Source organism: Nycticebus coucang, chromosome 7 (assembly GCF_027406575.1).
Source record: "Nycticebus coucang isolate mNycCou1 chromosome 7, mNycCou1.pri, whole genome shotgun sequence".
Lineage (NCBI taxonomy): Eukaryota > Metazoa > Chordata > Mammalia > Primates > Lorisidae > Nycticebus > Nycticebus coucang.
Genome location: NC_069786.1, coordinates 127,442,575 through 127,460,619, shown reverse-complemented (window position 1 = coordinate 127,460,619; position 18,045 = coordinate 127,442,575). Strand labels below are relative to the sequence as shown.

The 18,045-nt window shown below is 39.2% G+C and overlaps 1 protein-coding gene across 1 annotated transcript in view; it reads right to left on the bottom strand.

Moving 5' to 3' along the window:
- The window catches only part of LOC128590352 (nuclear body protein SP140-like protein), a 134,482-nt gene that overhangs the window by 53,886 nt on the left and 62,551 nt on the right, over positions 1-18,045 (bottom strand). The window contains exons 10-13 of the mRNA XM_053597691.1: positions 11,275-11,379; positions 10,658-10,800; positions 9,418-9,456; positions 214-318 (exon numbers count right to left, since the gene is read on the bottom strand). Coding sequence (XP_053453666.1) covers positions 214-318; positions 9,418-9,456; positions 10,658-10,800; positions 11,275-11,379 — 392 coding nt within the window. The remainder of the gene's footprint in view (positions 1-213; positions 319-9,417; positions 9,457-10,657; positions 10,801-11,274; positions 11,380-18,045) is intronic.

The following is an 18,045-nucleotide window of genomic DNA, read 5'->3' as shown; positions in this document are numbered from 1 at the left end:
AGTAGCATTAAGGCACAAAGGAATTTGCTTTTGTATCCTTCTCAGATGTCACTTTTTTTTTCTTTCAGATGTCACTTTTTGAGTTATGAAAAGTGAAGAAAAAATAATGACCGATATAATCTCTGAATCACACAAATGTGCTTCACATTTCTCTTCCAGGTTACCTCTTAGGCATTCAAGTGCATTGATTTTCTAATCATCTTTGTCACTCACCTCTACATCATCATTTGAAAACTCATCTTCAAGGGTCTTGTCTCTATCATTCTCATCCTCTTTGGGCTCTTCCTCACTACTTTCTTTATCTTCTGTGAAAGGACCCTAAGGTGGAAAATACTCCCTTTTAGTACATACACATAAAACATGGGATAAACAACACTGAGAAATCATCTGGAAGATTTCATAATAATTGCTTATTGGTGTTGCCTTGCAGCATTCATCTAGTAACACCAGCAGGTTTTTAATATCTGGCAGCATGAAATTTAATATCTTCAAGACTCTGACATTATCTCATATGAAATTAAATAGACAAGATAATAAACACTAAAAAAGTGGAGATATAGGTGAACAGAACAGAATGGAGAACCTAGATTTAAAACCATCTATGTATAGCCAACTGGTCTTTGAAACAGCAGATATTAACATATACTGAGGAAAAGAGGCTCTATTCATGAAATGGTACTGAGAAAATTGGAGAACCCCATGCAGGAAAATGAAACAGGATACTTGTCTCCAGTCTCAGGAATCAATTCAAAATGGATAAAAGACTTGATTGAAAGGCATGCAATGTAAGAATTCTACAAGGGCATGTAAGGAAAAATCTTCTAGATATTGGCCCAAGCAAAGAATTTTTGAGTTAAACCTCAATAGTAATCATGGCAATAACAAAAATAATTAAATGAGACTTGATGAAATTCAGTTTTTGCACAGCTAAGAGAATAATGAACTGAGAAAATGAACAACCTACAGAATGGAAGAAAATATTCACAAGCTATACACCCAATAAAGGGTTAACATTTGGAACCTGCAATGAACTTGAACAAATCCACACACAAAACCTCAGAGCTTCAATAAAAAGTGGGCAAAACAATGAACAGAATGATTTCCAAAGAAGATAGACAAATGAACATAGGAAAAAATGCTCAATGTCACTAATCATCAGGGAAATGCACATGAAAACCACAATGGGATATCACTGTACTCCCATTAGAATGGCATTTACTGAAAAGTCCCCAAGCAATAGATGCTGGTGTGGATGCAGAGAGAAAGGAACATTTACACAATGTTGGTGGGACTGCAAAGTAGTACAAGAGTATGAGAAGACCTCTCAAAGAACTCAAAGTAGGCTTACCTCTCAATCCAGTGATCCCAGTACTGGGTATCTACCCAAAGACAAATAACTCCTTTTATTAAAAGGACACCCCTACCAGAATGTTTATTGCAGCACAATTTACAATTACAAAGATCTGGAATCAATTCAAGCGTCTGTCAATTAATTCATGATTGCATTAAAAGAAAGGGTATATGTATACCATGGAGTACTACTCAGGCATAAGAAAGGATGAATTAATGCCCTTTGCAGCAATTTGGAAGAAATTGGAGACCATTATCCTAAGCAAAGTATCTCGATGATGGAAAAATAAACCCCACATACACTCTGTAATAAATTGAAAATAACCAATATGTATACAAGTACACACAGAAGAATGTAAAAAGTCATTGGTGATTAAGGAGGGGATTGTGGAAGTAAGGGAGGGTTAAAAACCTACCTAACAGGGGGTGGAGGCAAGATGGCAGACTGGAGCCAGCTTTCTACAGAGGCTCCCATCTAGAAGGAGAGTTAAAGGACAGAAGTTTAGCAAGTAAGCTGATGGTTGGACCTGAGCGAAGGGAGAAGGTTGAAGAATGCACATAAACCCTGCTGAGGTGAGCTGCAACCCCAAGGATTCAAACAATAGGTACAAAATTCATCACCAAACAGCCGGGAGTCCCCTCTCCCATGAGAACAGCTCACAGTATACTTTCTACAAACAAGCGAGCAGAGTTCAAACATCCTCCCATTTTATCCCATAGGAGAGACCTTCAAAAAACTGGACCTCTTTCCCTTACTAGGGTGCCATGGCACTCTCCTGCCAGGCATAAAACTGTATAAAACTGTAAATATTCTCTACCTGCAATTCTAAACTCCCAACACTCCCCTTGACTCTCACCCTGAGGTCTGGAAGCCTGTCCTCAGTGGAGTCCAGATTCTTGGGCATTTTCCCAAGAAGTATGGACAGGGCATGGGCTGTTGCAGGTCTGTGTTGATTCTGTGGCACAGGGGTAAGGAGAAAATGGTGGACTGAAGGAATCATACAGGGAAAGGGAGAGGCAGTGCACCCGGCACAGAGCAGCAGTGGCAGCAGTGGGAACAATAGGGCTTACACCCTGGGGATATTTTGGAAGGACACTCCCTGTCTCCCTGGGTAACCAGAGGAAGCTGGGCATCTTCTCTAGTGGCAGACACTGGCAGAATAGATCTGGGATGGAAACACAGGTCCTGTGAGCAAAGGGTATGCCTGAGGTGGTACTGGCCTGGGCAGAGTGGGGTGGGACGGATAATTGAAGATGCCTGTGCAGAGATGGCAGATTCCCAGGATGGGGTCATGCCAGAACTTCTTTAGTGAGCCTAAGAAACACCCAGCCCTCAGGGGATCATAGCTGAGACAAAGGCAGCTGGGCCCAGGCTGGAACTCCTAGCTGAGTGTGAGTTCTAACCACATGCACCCCAACAAAGACTGCAGGGGAGATAGAAACTCCAGCTCTGGGCATCAGCACAGACTGGGGCTGAGTCACAGTTTCTGTGACCTCAAACAGTGCCTGGTCCACAAGGGAATAGAGCCAGGACAGAAACACAAATTCTGTGCAAATATAAGTGTCAGCAACATCAATTAGGGGTGGGGCTGGAAGCGAGTGAACTGCTCCGACTTCCATTAACCACTTGAGGTTGTCAGGCCTCAGCTTCCCCTGCTGGATGGTGGCAGACTGCACAGGCTTGGCCAAGGAGACATAAGATCTCTCTGTGACACAGGTAGGCTCAAACCCCTGTAGCATCTGCTCATTGAAGGGAACTGGGTCATAGCCTTGCAGGGTTACCAGTGACTGGGTATGACAAAGATGTGAGGTGGGGAAGGAGGCATCAACTTTCTCAGACTAACTCATTTGCTGGGGGTGGGGCGGTGTCCTTCTGATTCCACAGAGCACCAGAATGAATCACACTCGAGCTGCCAGCAGACCCCTGCTGTTTAGTTGCTGGAGACCTTTTGAACTCCCTCACTTGTGACTGGGTGCTGACTGGGACAGGTGATTTGGATTTCTCAGACTGGACCAATCACCCCAGGACTATCCAAAGTGGTACCTTGGGTGCGTGGTTGTGGGAAGGTTTGATTTTCCTTTTCTAGTTGTTGCCCTTAGAGGGTGGGGTGACTTAACTGCTGGTATTTCTCCACAGCTGAGACTTCAACCCGGAGTAACTAATTTACTAGGGTAGGACAGAGACCAGCTGAAAACAAGACAGAGCCACTTAAGCCACACACCAAGTAAGTCCCCAGTGTCTCAGGCTGTAGCACTGTATGGGTTCTTTGCAAAGCTCTAGGGGAAAAGGTACAGACACCAGTCACAGCTCTTGGGTAAAGGGCTGGTTAATCACTACTCCAGGAGACCCCCAACCCAACTTTAACTTATCTGCTCATCTAGCCAAATGGTGTAAAATCATCATGGGGTGAAACCAGCAGAAAACCTCTGGTAACATGAATAACCAGAGTAGATCAACTCCTCCAAGGAATGATATGGCAAACACAACTGAAGATCCCATTCATAGACAAATGGATGAGAGGTCAGAAATCGAATTCAGTTTGGATTGCAAATGAGATTAATGGAATGGAGGTAAAGTTGGAATTAGAAATTCAAGGAGCAATTCGAAAGTTGTCTCAAGAATTCAATGAATTCAAAGACAAAAATCACCAAAGATTTTGACACATTTAGACAAGAATTTGCAGCCCTCAAAGATCTGAGAAATATAGTAGAATCCCTCAGTAACAGAATGGAGCAAGCAGAAAAAAGGATTTCTGACACTGAAGACAAAGCTTTTGAATACTTCCAAGAGCTCAAAGAGGAAGAGAAATGGAGAGCAAAAATGTAACATTCTCTCAGAGAGCTCAGGGATAATTCAAAGAAAACTAATATTTGCCTTACAGGGATTCCTGAAGGGGACGAAGTTGCTTTGCAAAGCACAGAGGCCCTTCTTCATGAGATTATGAAGGAGAACTTTCCAGACATGCCAAGAGATTCTGAAATTCAGATAGCAGTTTCAGAATCCTAGCAGGACTCAACCCAAATAAGACATCCCCCAGGCACATCATAATTACCTTCACTAAAGTTAATATGAAGGAGAAAATTCTGAAAGCAGCCAGATGTAAGAAAACCATAACCTGCAAGGGGAAGAATATAAGAATGACTGCAGATATCTCTGCTGAAACTTTTCAAGCTAGAAGAGGGTGGTCATCGACTTTTAATCTCTTAAAACAAAATAACTTTCAACTCAGGATCCTGTATCCAGCGAAACTGAGTTTCATTTATGATGGAGAAATCAAATACTTTAATGACATTCACATGTTGATGAAATTAACTGAATCAGTTCTCCAGGATATTCTCAGACCTATCCTCCATAATGACCAGCCCAATCCTCCACTACGAAAGTAAACTCACTCAGAAATTTTTGATCATATTCCAACTTCCACAGTGGCAAAAGGATTAAAAATGTCCACTGGACTTTTGAAAAACTTGATACCCAAAATTCTACCAGGCTTATCAATATTCTCAATTAATGTGAATGGCTTAAATTGTCCTCTAAAGAGGCACAGGTTGGCTGTCTGGATACAAAAACTCAGGACAGATATTTGCTGGATACAAGTATCTCATCTTAACCTTAAATGATAAATATAGACTCAGGGTGAAAGGATGGTTGTCCATATTTCAGGCAAAAGGTAATCAGAAAAAAGCAGGTGTTGCAATTTTATTTGCAGATACAATAGGCTTTAAACCAACAAAAGTAAGGAAAGATAAGAATGCTCACTTCATATTTGTTAAGGGTAATACTCAATATGATGAGATTTCAATTATTAACATTTATGCACCCAACCAGAATGCGCCTCAATTTTTGAGAGAAACTTTAACAGACACGAGCAACTTTATTGCCTCCAGATCCATAATAGTTGGAGATTTTAACACTCCTTTGGCAGTGTTGGATAGATCCTCCAATAAGAAGCTAAGCAAAGAAATTTTAGATTTAAACTTAACCATTCAACATTTGGATTTAGCAGACGTCTACAGAACATTTCATCCTAACAAAACTGAATACACATTCTTCTCATCAGCCAACGGGACATACTCCAAAATTGATCACATCTTAGGTCACAAGTCTAACCTCAGCAATTTTAAAGTAATAGAAATTATTCCTTGCATCTTTTTGGACCATCATGGAATAAAAGTTGAACTCAGTGGGGCAGCGCCTGTGGCTCAGCGGGTAGGGTGCCGGCCCCATATGCCAAGGGTGGTGGGTTCAAACCTGGCCCTAGCCAAACTGCAACAACAAAAAAAAATAGCTGGGTGTTGTGGTGGGCGCCTGTAGTCCCAGTTGCTCGGGAGGCTGAGGCAAGCGAATCGCCTAAGCCCAGGAGTTGGAGGTTGCTGTGAGCTGTGTGACGCCACGGCACTCTACCAAGGGTGATAAAGTGAGACTCTGTCTCTACAAAAAAAAAAAAAAGTTGAACTCAGTAACAACAGGAATCTGTATACTCATACAAAAACATGGAAGCTAACTAGCCTTATGATGAATGATAGCTGGGTCAGAGATGAGATTACAAAGGAAATTACCAAATTTTTGGAACAAAATGATAATGAAGACATAAATTATCAGCACCTCTGGGATACCGCAAAGGCAGTCCTAAGAGAGAAATTTATAGCACTGCAAGCCTTCCTCAAGAGAACGGAAAGAGAGGAAGCTAACAACTTAATGGGACATCTCAAGCAACTGGAAAAGGAAGAAAATTCCAATCCCAAACCCAGTAGAAGAAAAGAAATAACCCAAATTAGAGCAGAATTAAATGAAATTGAAAACAAAAGAATTATACAACACATCAATAAGTCAAAAAGTTGGTTTTTTGAAAAGGTCAATAAAATAGGTAAACCTTTGGCCAACCTAATCAGGAAAAAAAGAGTAAAATCTCTAATCTCATCAATCAGAAATGACAAACACAAAATAATAACAGACTCCTCAGAAATTCAAAAAATCCTTAATGAATATTACAAGAAACTTTATTTTCAGAAACATGAAAATCTGAAGGAAATTGACCAATACTTGGAAGCACCTTCCAAGACTCAGCTAAAATCAAGTGGAAATGTTGAACAGGCCTATATCAAGTTCTGAAATAGCATCAACCATCCAAAATCTCCCTAAAAAGAAAAGCCTGGCACCAGGTGGCTTCGCATCAGAATTCTACCAAACCTTTAAAAAGGAACTAGTACCTGTATTGCTCAACCTTTTCCAAAATATAGAAAAAGAAGGAATACTACCCAACACATTCTGTGAAGCAAACATCACTTTGATCCCCAAACCAGAAAAAGTCCCGCAAGAAAAGAATATTATAGACCAATATTACTAATGAATATTGATGTGAAAATATTCAATAAGATCCTATGAAACAATCCAGCAACACATCAAACAAATTATACACCATGACCAAGTGGGTTTTATCCCAGGGTCTGAAGGCTGGTTCAATATATGTAAATCTATAAATATCATTCATCACATAAAAAAATGAAAACACAAAGATCATATCATTCTCTCAATTGATGCAGAAAAAGCTTTTGATAATATCCAGCATCCATTCATGATCAGGACACTTAAGAAAAGGGGTATAGAAGGGACATTTCTTAAACTGACACAGGCCATCTACAGCAAACCCACAGCCAATATCGTATTGAATGGAGTTAAATTGAAATAATTTCCACTCAGATCAGGAACCAGGCAAGGTTGCCCATTGTCTCCACTGCTCTTTAACATTGTAATGGAAGTTTTAGCTATCACAATCAGGTAAGAAAAGGCAATCAAAGGTATCCATATAGGGTCAGAAGAGGTCAAACTTTCACTCTTCACAGATAATATGATTGTATATCTGGAAAACACCAGGGATTCTGCTACAAAACACTTAGAAGGGATGAATGAATACAGCAGTGTCTCAGGTTACAAAATCAGTATTCATAAATTGGTAGCCTTTATATATACCAACAATAGTCAAGCTGAAAAAATAGTCAAGAACTCTATTCCATTCACAGTAGTGCCAAAAGAGATGAAATATTTGGGAGTATACCTAACAAAAGACCTGAAAGATCTCTATAAAGAGAACGATGACTGTCTAAGAAAAGAAATAGCTGAAGATGTTAACAAATGGAAAAACATACCATGCTTATAGCTGGGAAGAATCAACATTGTTAAAATGTCCATACTACCCAAAGCAATATACAATTTTAATGCAATCCCTATTAAAGCTCCTGTCATACTTTAAATATCTTGAAAAAATACTTCATTTTCTATGGAATCAGAAAAAACCTCAAATAGCCAAGATGTTACTCAGAAATAAAAACAAAGCAGGAGGAATTATGCTACCAGACCTCATGCTATACTATAAATCGATAGTGATCAAAACAGCATGGGACTGGCACAAAAACAGAGAGGTAGATGTAAGAAACAGAATAGAGAACCAAGAGATGAATCCAGCTACTTACTGTTATTTGATCTTTGACAAGCCAATTAAAAACATTCAGTGGGGAAAAGATTCCCTATTCCCAAATGGTGCTAGGTGAACTGACTGGCGACCTGTAGAAGAGTGAAACTTGATCCACACCTCTCACCATTAACTAAGATAGACTCTCACTAGATTAAAGATTTAAACTTAAGACATGAAACTATAAAAATACTAGAAGAAAGTGCAGGGACAGCTTTTGAAGAAATCGGTCTGGGCGAATATTTTATGAGGAGGACCCCCCTACCCCCGGGCAATTGAAGCAACATCAAAAATACACCACTGGGACCTGATTAAACTAAAAAGCTTCTGTACAGCCAAGAACATAGTAAGTAAAGCAAGCATAAAGCCCTCAGAATGGGAGAAGATATTTGCAGGTTCTGTCTCTGACAAAGGTTTAATAGCCAGAATCCATGGAGAACTCAAACATATTAGCAAGAAAAGAACAAGTGATCCCATCTCAGGGTGGGCAAGGGACTTGAAAAGAGACTTCTCTGAAGAAGATAGGTACACAGCCTACAGACACATGAACAAATAGTCATCACCCTTAATCATCAGAGAAATGCAAATCAAAACTACTTTGAGATATCATCTAACTCCAGTAAGATTAGCCCATATCACAAAATCCCAAGACCAGAGATGTTGGCGTGGATGTGGAGAAAAGGGAACATTTCTACATTGCTGGTGGGAATGCAAACTAATATGTTCCCTTTGGAAAGATGTTTAAAGAACACTTAGAGTTCTAAAAACAGACCTGTCATTCAATCCTACAATTCCTCTACTAGGTATATACCCAGAAGACCAAAAATCACATTGTAACAAAGATATTTGTACCAGAATGTTTATTGCAGCCCAATTCATAATTGCAAAGTCATGGAAGAAGCCCAAGTGCCCATCAACCCATGCATGGATCAATAAATTGTGGTATATGTACACCATAGAATGTTGTGCAGCCTTAAAGAAAGATGGAGACTTTACCTCTTACATGTTTAGATGGATAGAGCCGGAACATATTCTTCTCAGCAAAGAATCTCAAGAGTGGAAGAAAAAGTATCGAATGTACTCAGTCTTACTATGAAACTGATTTTTAGCTTTCTTATGAAAGTCATAACCCAATTATAGCCTAAAAAGGAGGGAAAGGAAAGATGGAGGGGAGGGGGAAAATGGGTGGAGGGAGAGTAATTGGTGGGACCACACCTACAGCGCATCTTACAAGGGTACGTGTGAAATTTACTAGGTATAGAATATAAATGTCTTAACACAGTAACTAAGAAAATGCCGTGAAGGCTATGTTAACCAGTTTGATGAAAACAGTTCAAATTGTATATAAAACCAGCACATTTTAACCCATGATTTCATTAATGTACACAGCTATGATTTAATTTAAAAAATGAAAATAGAAAACAAAAAAAACAAAGAAATCTCTACCTAATAGGTACAGTGCACACTATTCGGATGATGGGCACATTTGCAGCTCTGACTCAAGCATTACAAATTGCAAACATTGGTACTCCCTTAATATTTTGAAACAAGAGAATATGACAGATGAGACATTAGCAGAATGTCACCTGATAATCACCTTTCTTTTTGTTTTTGGTGGGTTTGGTAGGACTCCCCTCTGAAAGAGAAAACAGATGAATAGTGTGATGGTTATTTGTGTTTATTTTGTGGGCTAGATACTTCTGACTGCCTTCCAGATATTTCTACCTGGATGTCCCATTGTCAAGATCCCAATATTCAAGGGATCTTGATAGAAAGTATTTACCATGATTCCCCAGTCATTAAAGCAAGCATTTAGACTCTTTCCTCTGGCTTCATGATGTCTACAGTGAGTCCAGTGAATGTATCAGCCTCATTACCCACCACTTACTACTGTTTTGTGGAGCAGATTTTCTTGGTATTTTTTCCTAGTTATGCAGAATGCCTTGTTCTATATTTTGCTTGTTTGAACTCTTGTGGTTTTATATCCTGGCTCATTTCAAATTGTTCTAAGAAACTGTCCTCAACTTCAAATGCAGAAATGACATTCCTTCCTACTATATCTCTTGCTGTGTTGTTTCTCTTTAGATCATCTGCACAATGCAGGCCTATGTTTCTTAAAGTACAGCCCTCTTCCTGATGTAGAGGCTCACACCTTGTGCTCTCTCATGGCTTTAGATGTAGCTCAAAACATATTTGCTGAACAAAGACCTTTTCTGTATTGCTAGAGTGGCATAGTGAAGGGCTATCTGTACTGTGCAACAGTATGATCTCTGTATCCAGAGTTAAATGACACAGGTTCATCTGCAGCAGAGACCCTGTCCCTGCATTTCCACATTAGGGGATTGATGAGAGAAATGAATATTCAGTTTAAAATGCAATTTACTTGTATTCTCCTTTTAGAACATATTTGAGGTGGTTTATGAAAAGAAGTATTGTTGAAATAGTGTATAATCTGAGAACTACACATCCTGATATATTATTTTCAGATATATAATTATTCTGTTACTTTTAATAGTTGTCTGCAAACTGAAGACTCCTCTCCCTGAAATTTAAATTACTTTCATACGACCAAATTGCCCAGTTTATTTGTGGCAGAGTTATAGCCACATTTTACCATCCTATCTCCAAAAGGATAAGAGTTAATGGGCTTCAAGGATTAAGCTGTAAAGAAACCATCTATGGTCACCACTGAAGTGAGTGTTCGCAACACCACATACATTGGGACCTGGGCAAGGGGAATAATGATGGTTTTCTGGACACCTGAGAAATTCTGCTAACACTTGGTGCTGGTGAATTGTGACTGACACCTTGATTTAAGCTGTTTGGCACTAGGTTACCTTTATCAGTTCTTGCAAAGTATGTCCACCACAGCGTATACTTTGCTTCCATTTCTTGGATGCTTCGTAGCCTCCTTTAATTTCAAATTCCCTGGGGGTGAGCCACTTTCCATCCTCAGTCTGAATACTTTTTTGGGAGCTTCCTGTAAAGCCATCACAAACTTATCTCCCTGATTGTGAAATACATGAGTTGGCCTCCCACCACACTGGATCTGGAGCCACCCACTTTGGGTTCAGGATCAGTAGCAGAAAGGTCTGGATTCTCCTCTCAGACTCAGGGGCCACACACCCAGGATAAAAGGTGAGGGAAGAAGCAGACTTCCTGCCATGTGTGTATATTTCTCTGGCCTTCATGGAGAGAGTCCTGTGTGACTCCACCAGAGAGGACTCTGGCAGCTTGCCCCTGGTTCCCTCTGAACTCTGTCCCCCTAGCCCCTACCTTTCCCCTTTGCTGACTTTGCTTTGAGTGTGAGTGTGACCAAGATCTAGGAGAGCTCCCAGCAAATCAGACTTGGAGCTGGTCTTGGAGGCCTCCAATATAGATATCTGCTCCTCAACTGTGTGCTACTTGCATGGGTATTACCCAGTTGAAAATCCTAGAAGACCAAGAGACTGACCTTGTTTCAATTTCTCCTTATGTAGAGTCCCCTTCAGCTTACCACAAGTCACAGGAAGTTCAGGAAGTTGAAAATTCATATTTTCATCTCTGGGAAATCTTGAAACTGCAAGGAAGGATTTTTTTCATTTTATCTTCCTCTACAACTGGGCACCATCTTTCTCACCCACCTTCAGATCTTCTTTTACAATTTAAAGTGATTTGTGGGTTTTTCCCCCAGGAATCAGTTACTCTTCAAGGTCTTTCTTTTATGCAGACTAGATACCTGTTGATGATATCACCCTTTGCTCCACTCTCTAAAATCCCACCCAGCAGCCTGGAGCAGCAGGATCTGAGTTCTCAAGCTTGTTAGCCACAACTCCTGGTCACACAATGATTTTCCTCCTGATGATCTGAAGGGACATTTCTGATTATATTATTGCTTTGAAGTTATGCAGATAAAGGTAAAAACCTTGAGTTTTAGTTTTGTCTCCCCATTCAAGGGATCACCTGGGCGAACAGAGAGCAGGAGGGTAGCAGGGCACCAAATGGGGCACCTGAAGGGGCAGTCTGTCACCCTCTTTTGACATCTGCTTTTCTTCACTTCTGAGCTTTCTCTATGGCTGAAAAGGAACTCAGAGCGGGTGATTCTAGAAGAACTATGTAGTGCAGGAGTGTAAATGAAGAGAGATTGGTTAAAAGAGCATTCATAATGGGATATCAGGAAGAGCCTCTAGCCAAATCAGCACCCCCATGCCAGGCACTGGCATATAGTGATGGGCGCAGACCTTTAGGAAGAAAGAGCATCACTTAGTGTCCCTGATGTCAACCTTCAGATTCATTTGAATAATGCAGACATAAACATGCACCCAGAATGACTCACTCATTTGTTGAACACATCCAATCAACATATAAATCAGATACTACATTCTTCTGAGATATTTTTTAAGTCAAGCCTTTGTGCTATCTTTAACTCTATGACTCTTAGACCTTGGTCTTAAAATGAACTTGATCAAGAGCTGCTGTTGCTAATCTTCTATTCAGGGAATCTTTCTTGTTTTTTATTATAACATAACTGTGTACATTACTGCATTTATGGGGTACAATGTGCTGACTCTATATATAATCTAGAATGTTCACATCAAACTGGTCAACATATCATTCACCTCACTTATTCAATTGTTGTGTTTAGATATTTATACTCTACTGTCAATATATTTGACATGTACGCTTGCAATATACCTAGTATGTGATTTCACCCCTTTTATGTTCACATACATGGAGCTGGAGCATGTTATTCTTAGTAAAGTATTTCAAGAATGGAAAAAAAACACCCAATGTACTCAATACTATTATGAAATCAATATATAACCACCCACACTTTCATATGAAAGATGAAGCACAATTATAGCCCAGAAAGAAAGAGAGAGGAGGAGGATGAAGGGAGGGGTGAAGGGAGATGTGTGGAGGGAGGGTAATTGGTGGGACCTCACTTACTGTCTGGGAATCTCTTAAAGACACTCCACTTTCACAGCACAGGGGAGGGAGCTGTCCATGGTCTTTGCCAAGTCCGGTGTGGGAGTCACAGAATGTGAAGCCATGTAGGAAGCTGGCATGGGCTTAAAAGGGCAGTCAGTCTAACTCACTTAATTTCACTTTACAGATAAGTAAATTGAGGTAGAAGATGTAAAGTGGCAGACACAAGTACACACAATTACCACGTGTGTAAGAGGAGGGGACAGCTACATCACGTGCGAGTTACACTGGTTTTTAATGCTGACAACTAACTGCAGCCTCAAAAGTTATCTGTCAGCAGAGACAGCACTGCAGTGAGCCCTGGGGACTGGTTGCGGATTGATCATCACCTTACTTGTTTGTGGTGTTATCATTTTTGTTAAATGACACATTTTGGAAATTGACTAAACTGGATATATTTCTCAACAATAAGTACTAGTACATAATGAAATTAGGGGAACACATTTGCTACTAAAACCATAGAAAAAATCATGAGAATTTAAGATGCTTATTTATTTAAAATGTATTTGTTCTTTTTTTTTTTTTTTTTTTTTCCTGTTTTTTGGTGTCTTTTCTCTGGGCCTCTGTCACTCAGAGGAATGTTGATTCTAGGTCTACCTCTTTTTCTCCTGAGGAAATAGTAAAATGTTGAAAAAAAAAAAAAAGGCAGTCAGAGACTTTTATTGGAAAAAATAGGCATTTTTCAAAAATTCCTTTTAACTGTAACTTTTCAAGAGCCTAATGCACAATGAAAAATACATAACACATAGCTTTGCAATTACCAAGAGTTTCATGGTTAACCTTGGTTTATCCTAGATTTTATTTTCTTTATCCTGACATTAACACCAAAATAATTTATCTCTACATTAATAAAAATGGATTTAACATAGAGTTCCATTTATATTCCAAGAACCACTATGAAAATAATAATAATGGGAGCTAACACTTAATTGCTTATTATGTGCTAGACATTAATACAAGACCTTCACATCTACTAATTTATTTATAACATAGAACTTCTACTATCCCCATTAACCATGAAGAGGCTGAAGCACTCAGAGATAACACAATTAAGTGATTTATTGCAGATTTATTTTGGTTGGGAGGCAGAAATCAATGGCAGCAATGCAAGAATTTGGGCTGTCTAGGGAGACATGATGGCGAGTTACCCAGATGAGACACTGGCCATCATCTTAGCCCTGGATGAAAACTTTTGGGCTGTAAATATAGTCAAAATCCTTATCCACATGGGTTTTGACATGAAGAGTGTATGCGAATAACCAAGAGAATATTCGTACAAGTATATCTGTAGAAATAGAGGATCAATTCTGTAAAGTTTTAGGGTTAGAGATGGCAAAGAAGGGGTAACTGAAACCCTACCTCACATTCAGCAGGTGATGGGTGTGGGTGGAACGGTAGTGATGTACCTTCAGGTACATCTCATGAATGTCATGTTTAAAGCTACTCTAAGGCAGGGCCATGAAGTTCAAACCCACATGCCCTTCCTCTCTCTGTCTCTGTATCTCTCTTTCCCCTACCCCTTTCACTCCCTTCTCTTTCTTACTATGTCCTGGCCACAATTTGCACTTGTTCAACCATAAATATCTTAGGTAAATAGACTTTTTTTCTGTCCAACTCTGTCTTTCTCTGGTATTGTTGGATTCACTTTTCATCAAAGCCTGTTGAAATCAAACAAATTAAAAGTATTTAATTTAGCTTACTGACATTTACCTTACTAGGAGATTTGGGGCTTATGACCTGATAATAACATTATCTTGTTCAAATATTGCACAGGAAGTAAGGGATTTCCTGTTCAAATTATCAGTTGACCACATAGTATAAAATTGAGCAAAGTGCTGCCCCCTCCGCCAGGCAAGTGAGAAAACTTCAGCTTCAAGTTAAATGATATGAATTTCCAGGAATTTGAGGGAGGCAGAGACATCTGCAGACTCCACTGGAATGTGTAGGGGCCAACTGTGTTGGGAGCAGGCAAAAGACAGGCCACTGACAAGTAGGACTGTGAAGAGGCATCACTTCTCCCCACAGGCCTCCCTAGGGACGGGAGGGGCTTAATTAGCTCTTCTTGTGAGATATTCACAAGTGAGTTTAAGAGAATCATGCAGGTGGATGAGCTGAACCTGCAGGGGTGTGGAGGTCGTAGGTGTTGGGAGCCTAAAAGGGAAGTGGTAACAGCCAATTCCTGCATTGAGGAAGCTTCATTTGATTGGTTTTCCCTAAAATGGTGTCTCTGAAGAACTCATAAATCAGTGTGGCTTGTGCATCCACCACATCTAGGAGACAATGAGGATTGATCCCAAGAGGGCTGTTCCTGCTCCTCACCACTTCCTTCTTTCCCTCCTCCCCAGACCCAGATCAGCTGAAAGCAACAGGTGCTAAGTGGGGTTAGGGAGGGATCGCAGATGGGAGAAGATGCCAGACTCACCCAGGTTCTTTATAATTAATCAGCTCAGGTTTTTAAATATTGATTGAAATACCACCATTAATAGAAATGACTAGCACAGCTCTGGGGCTTATCTGAGACCTCATCAATGGGCAGGAACAGAGCTATTGAGAGAGCAGACTTGAAAAGGAAATAGGAGGATGAATAAATACGATTTCTTCTTAGACTTATCAAATCCAATTATTTTAGTAAAACAGGAAAGGTTGAGATGTTTCCACAAAAACTGGCAAACATTCAAAGGAAGATTTTTTTTTTTGGTAGGGAAGGGGCCTCCTTATTGTCCACACTGGTTTCAAACTCCTGGCCTCAACTGACTTCCTACCTTGGCCTCCCAAGGTGCAGAGCTTATAGGTGTGAACCACTGCACCAGACAAGATGTAAAAAAAAAAAAAAGAATAATACAAATACAGTATGCCAAAGAAACATAAAGTAGAATAGGAGAGGGAGAAGCAAAAAGAGGAGAGACAAACAAGCAGAAGGAAAGGAGGGATGCAACAGAAATAAAATTCTGCAGAACTGGATGCAGAGAGTCGAACTTCACATCTTTTTCACTCTCTAGTGCACATGGCATAGCATATGCTCTGGTTAAGTTTGGTTTAATAATTGTGTGTTTCCTAAGCTTAGATGGTCACTGCACCCAACCTCTATTTTTTTTAAAGCTCATGTGAGATCCGCAAACAAAATACAAAAGATTGGAAGACCCAAATGATGCATTTAACATGGGTAATGTGATTAACATATGTTGAACTCCATAACCAGAAAATAGAGTATATGCATTTCTTGCCCCTCTTCTAACTCTTGAGTCAAAGAGGAAACACATGTCTAAATTATAAAGATATCTGGCAAATAACAATAATAAAAACACCACCTATGAGAACCAATAGGAGACTGCTAATACATTGCCCACAGATAAACTAATATCCTTACACAGTGAGTCAATAAAATGAAAACAAAATGACTTAAACTGTATCCAGCTAAACTGAGTTTCATTTATGATAGAGAAAGTAAATACTTCAATGACATTCATATGTTGAAGAAATTTGCCATAACCAAACTAGCTCTTCAGGATATTCTCAGACCTATCCTCCATAATGACCAGCCCAATCCTCTACCACAAAAGTAAACTCACTCAGAACCTTTTGATCAAACTCCAACTTCCACAGTGGCGAAAGGATTAAAAATGTCCACTGGACTTTTGAAAAACTCGATACCCAAAATTTTACCAGACTTATCAATGTTCTCCATTAATGTGAATGGCTTAAACTTTCCTCTAAAGAGGGACAGGTTAGCTGACTGGATACAAAAACTCAGGCCAGATATTTGCTGCATAAAAGAGTCACATCTTACCTTAAAAGATAAATATAGACTCAGGGTGAAAGGATGGTCATCCATATTTCAGGCAAATGGTAATCAGAAAAAAGTAGATGTTGCGATTCTATTTGCAGATACAATAGGCTTTAAACCAACAAAAAAGGAAGGATAAGAATGGTCACTTCATATTTGTTAAGGTTAATACTTAATATGATGATATTTCAATTATTAATATCTATGCACCCAACCAGAATGCACCTCAATTTATAAGAGAAATTCTAATAGACATAATAGTTGGAGATTTTAACACTCCTTTGGCAGTGTTGGATCAATCCTCCTATAAGAAGCTGAACAAAGAAATTTTAGATTTAAACCTAACCATCCAACATTTGGATTTAGCAGACATCTATAGAACGTTTCATCCTAACAAAACTGAATACACATACTTCTCATCAACCCACGGAACACACTCCAAAATCGACTACCCAACACGTTCTATGAAGCAAACATTACCCTGATACCCAAACTAGGAAACGACCCAAAAAGAAAAGAAAATTATAGACCAATATCACTAATGAATATAGATGCAAAAATATTCAACAAGATCCTAACAAACAGAATCCAGCAACACATCAAACAAATTATACATTATGACCAAGTCGGTTTTATCCCAGGGTCTCAAGGCTGGTTAAATATACGTAAATCTATAAGTATAATTCAACACATAAACAAATTAAAAAACAAAGACCATATGATATTCTCAATCGATGCAGAAAAAGCTTTTGATAATATCCAGCAACCATTCATGATCGGAACACTTAAGAAAATTGGTATAGAAGGGACATTTCTTAAACTGATAGAGGCCATCTACAGGAAACCCACAGCCAATATCGTATTGAATGGAGTTAAATTGAAATCATTTCCAGTCAGATAAGGAACCAGACAAGGCTGCCTATTGTCTCTCTGCTCTTTAACATTGTAATGGAAGTTTTAGCCATTGCAATTAGGGAAGAAAGGCGATCAGGGTATCCATATAGGATCAGAAGGGATCAAACTTTCACTCTTCACAGATGATATGATTGTATATCTGGAAAACACTAGGGATTCTACTACAAAACTCTTAGAAGTGATCAAGGAATACCGTAGCATCTCAGGTTACAAAATCAACATTCATAAATCGGTAGCCTTTATATATACCAACAATAGTCAAGCTGAAAAAACAGTTAAAGACTCTATTGCATTCACAGTAGTGCCAAAGAAGATGAAATATTTGGGAGTTTATCTAACAAAGGACGTGAAAGATCTCTATAAAGAGAACTATGAAACTCTAAGAAAAGAAATAGCTGAAAATGTTAACAAATGGAAAAACATACCATGCTCATGGCTGAGAAGAATTAACATTGTTAAAATGTCCATACTACCCAAAGCAATATACAATTTTAATGCAATCCCTATTAAAGCTCCACTGTCACACTTTAAAGATCTTGAAAAAATAATATTTCATTT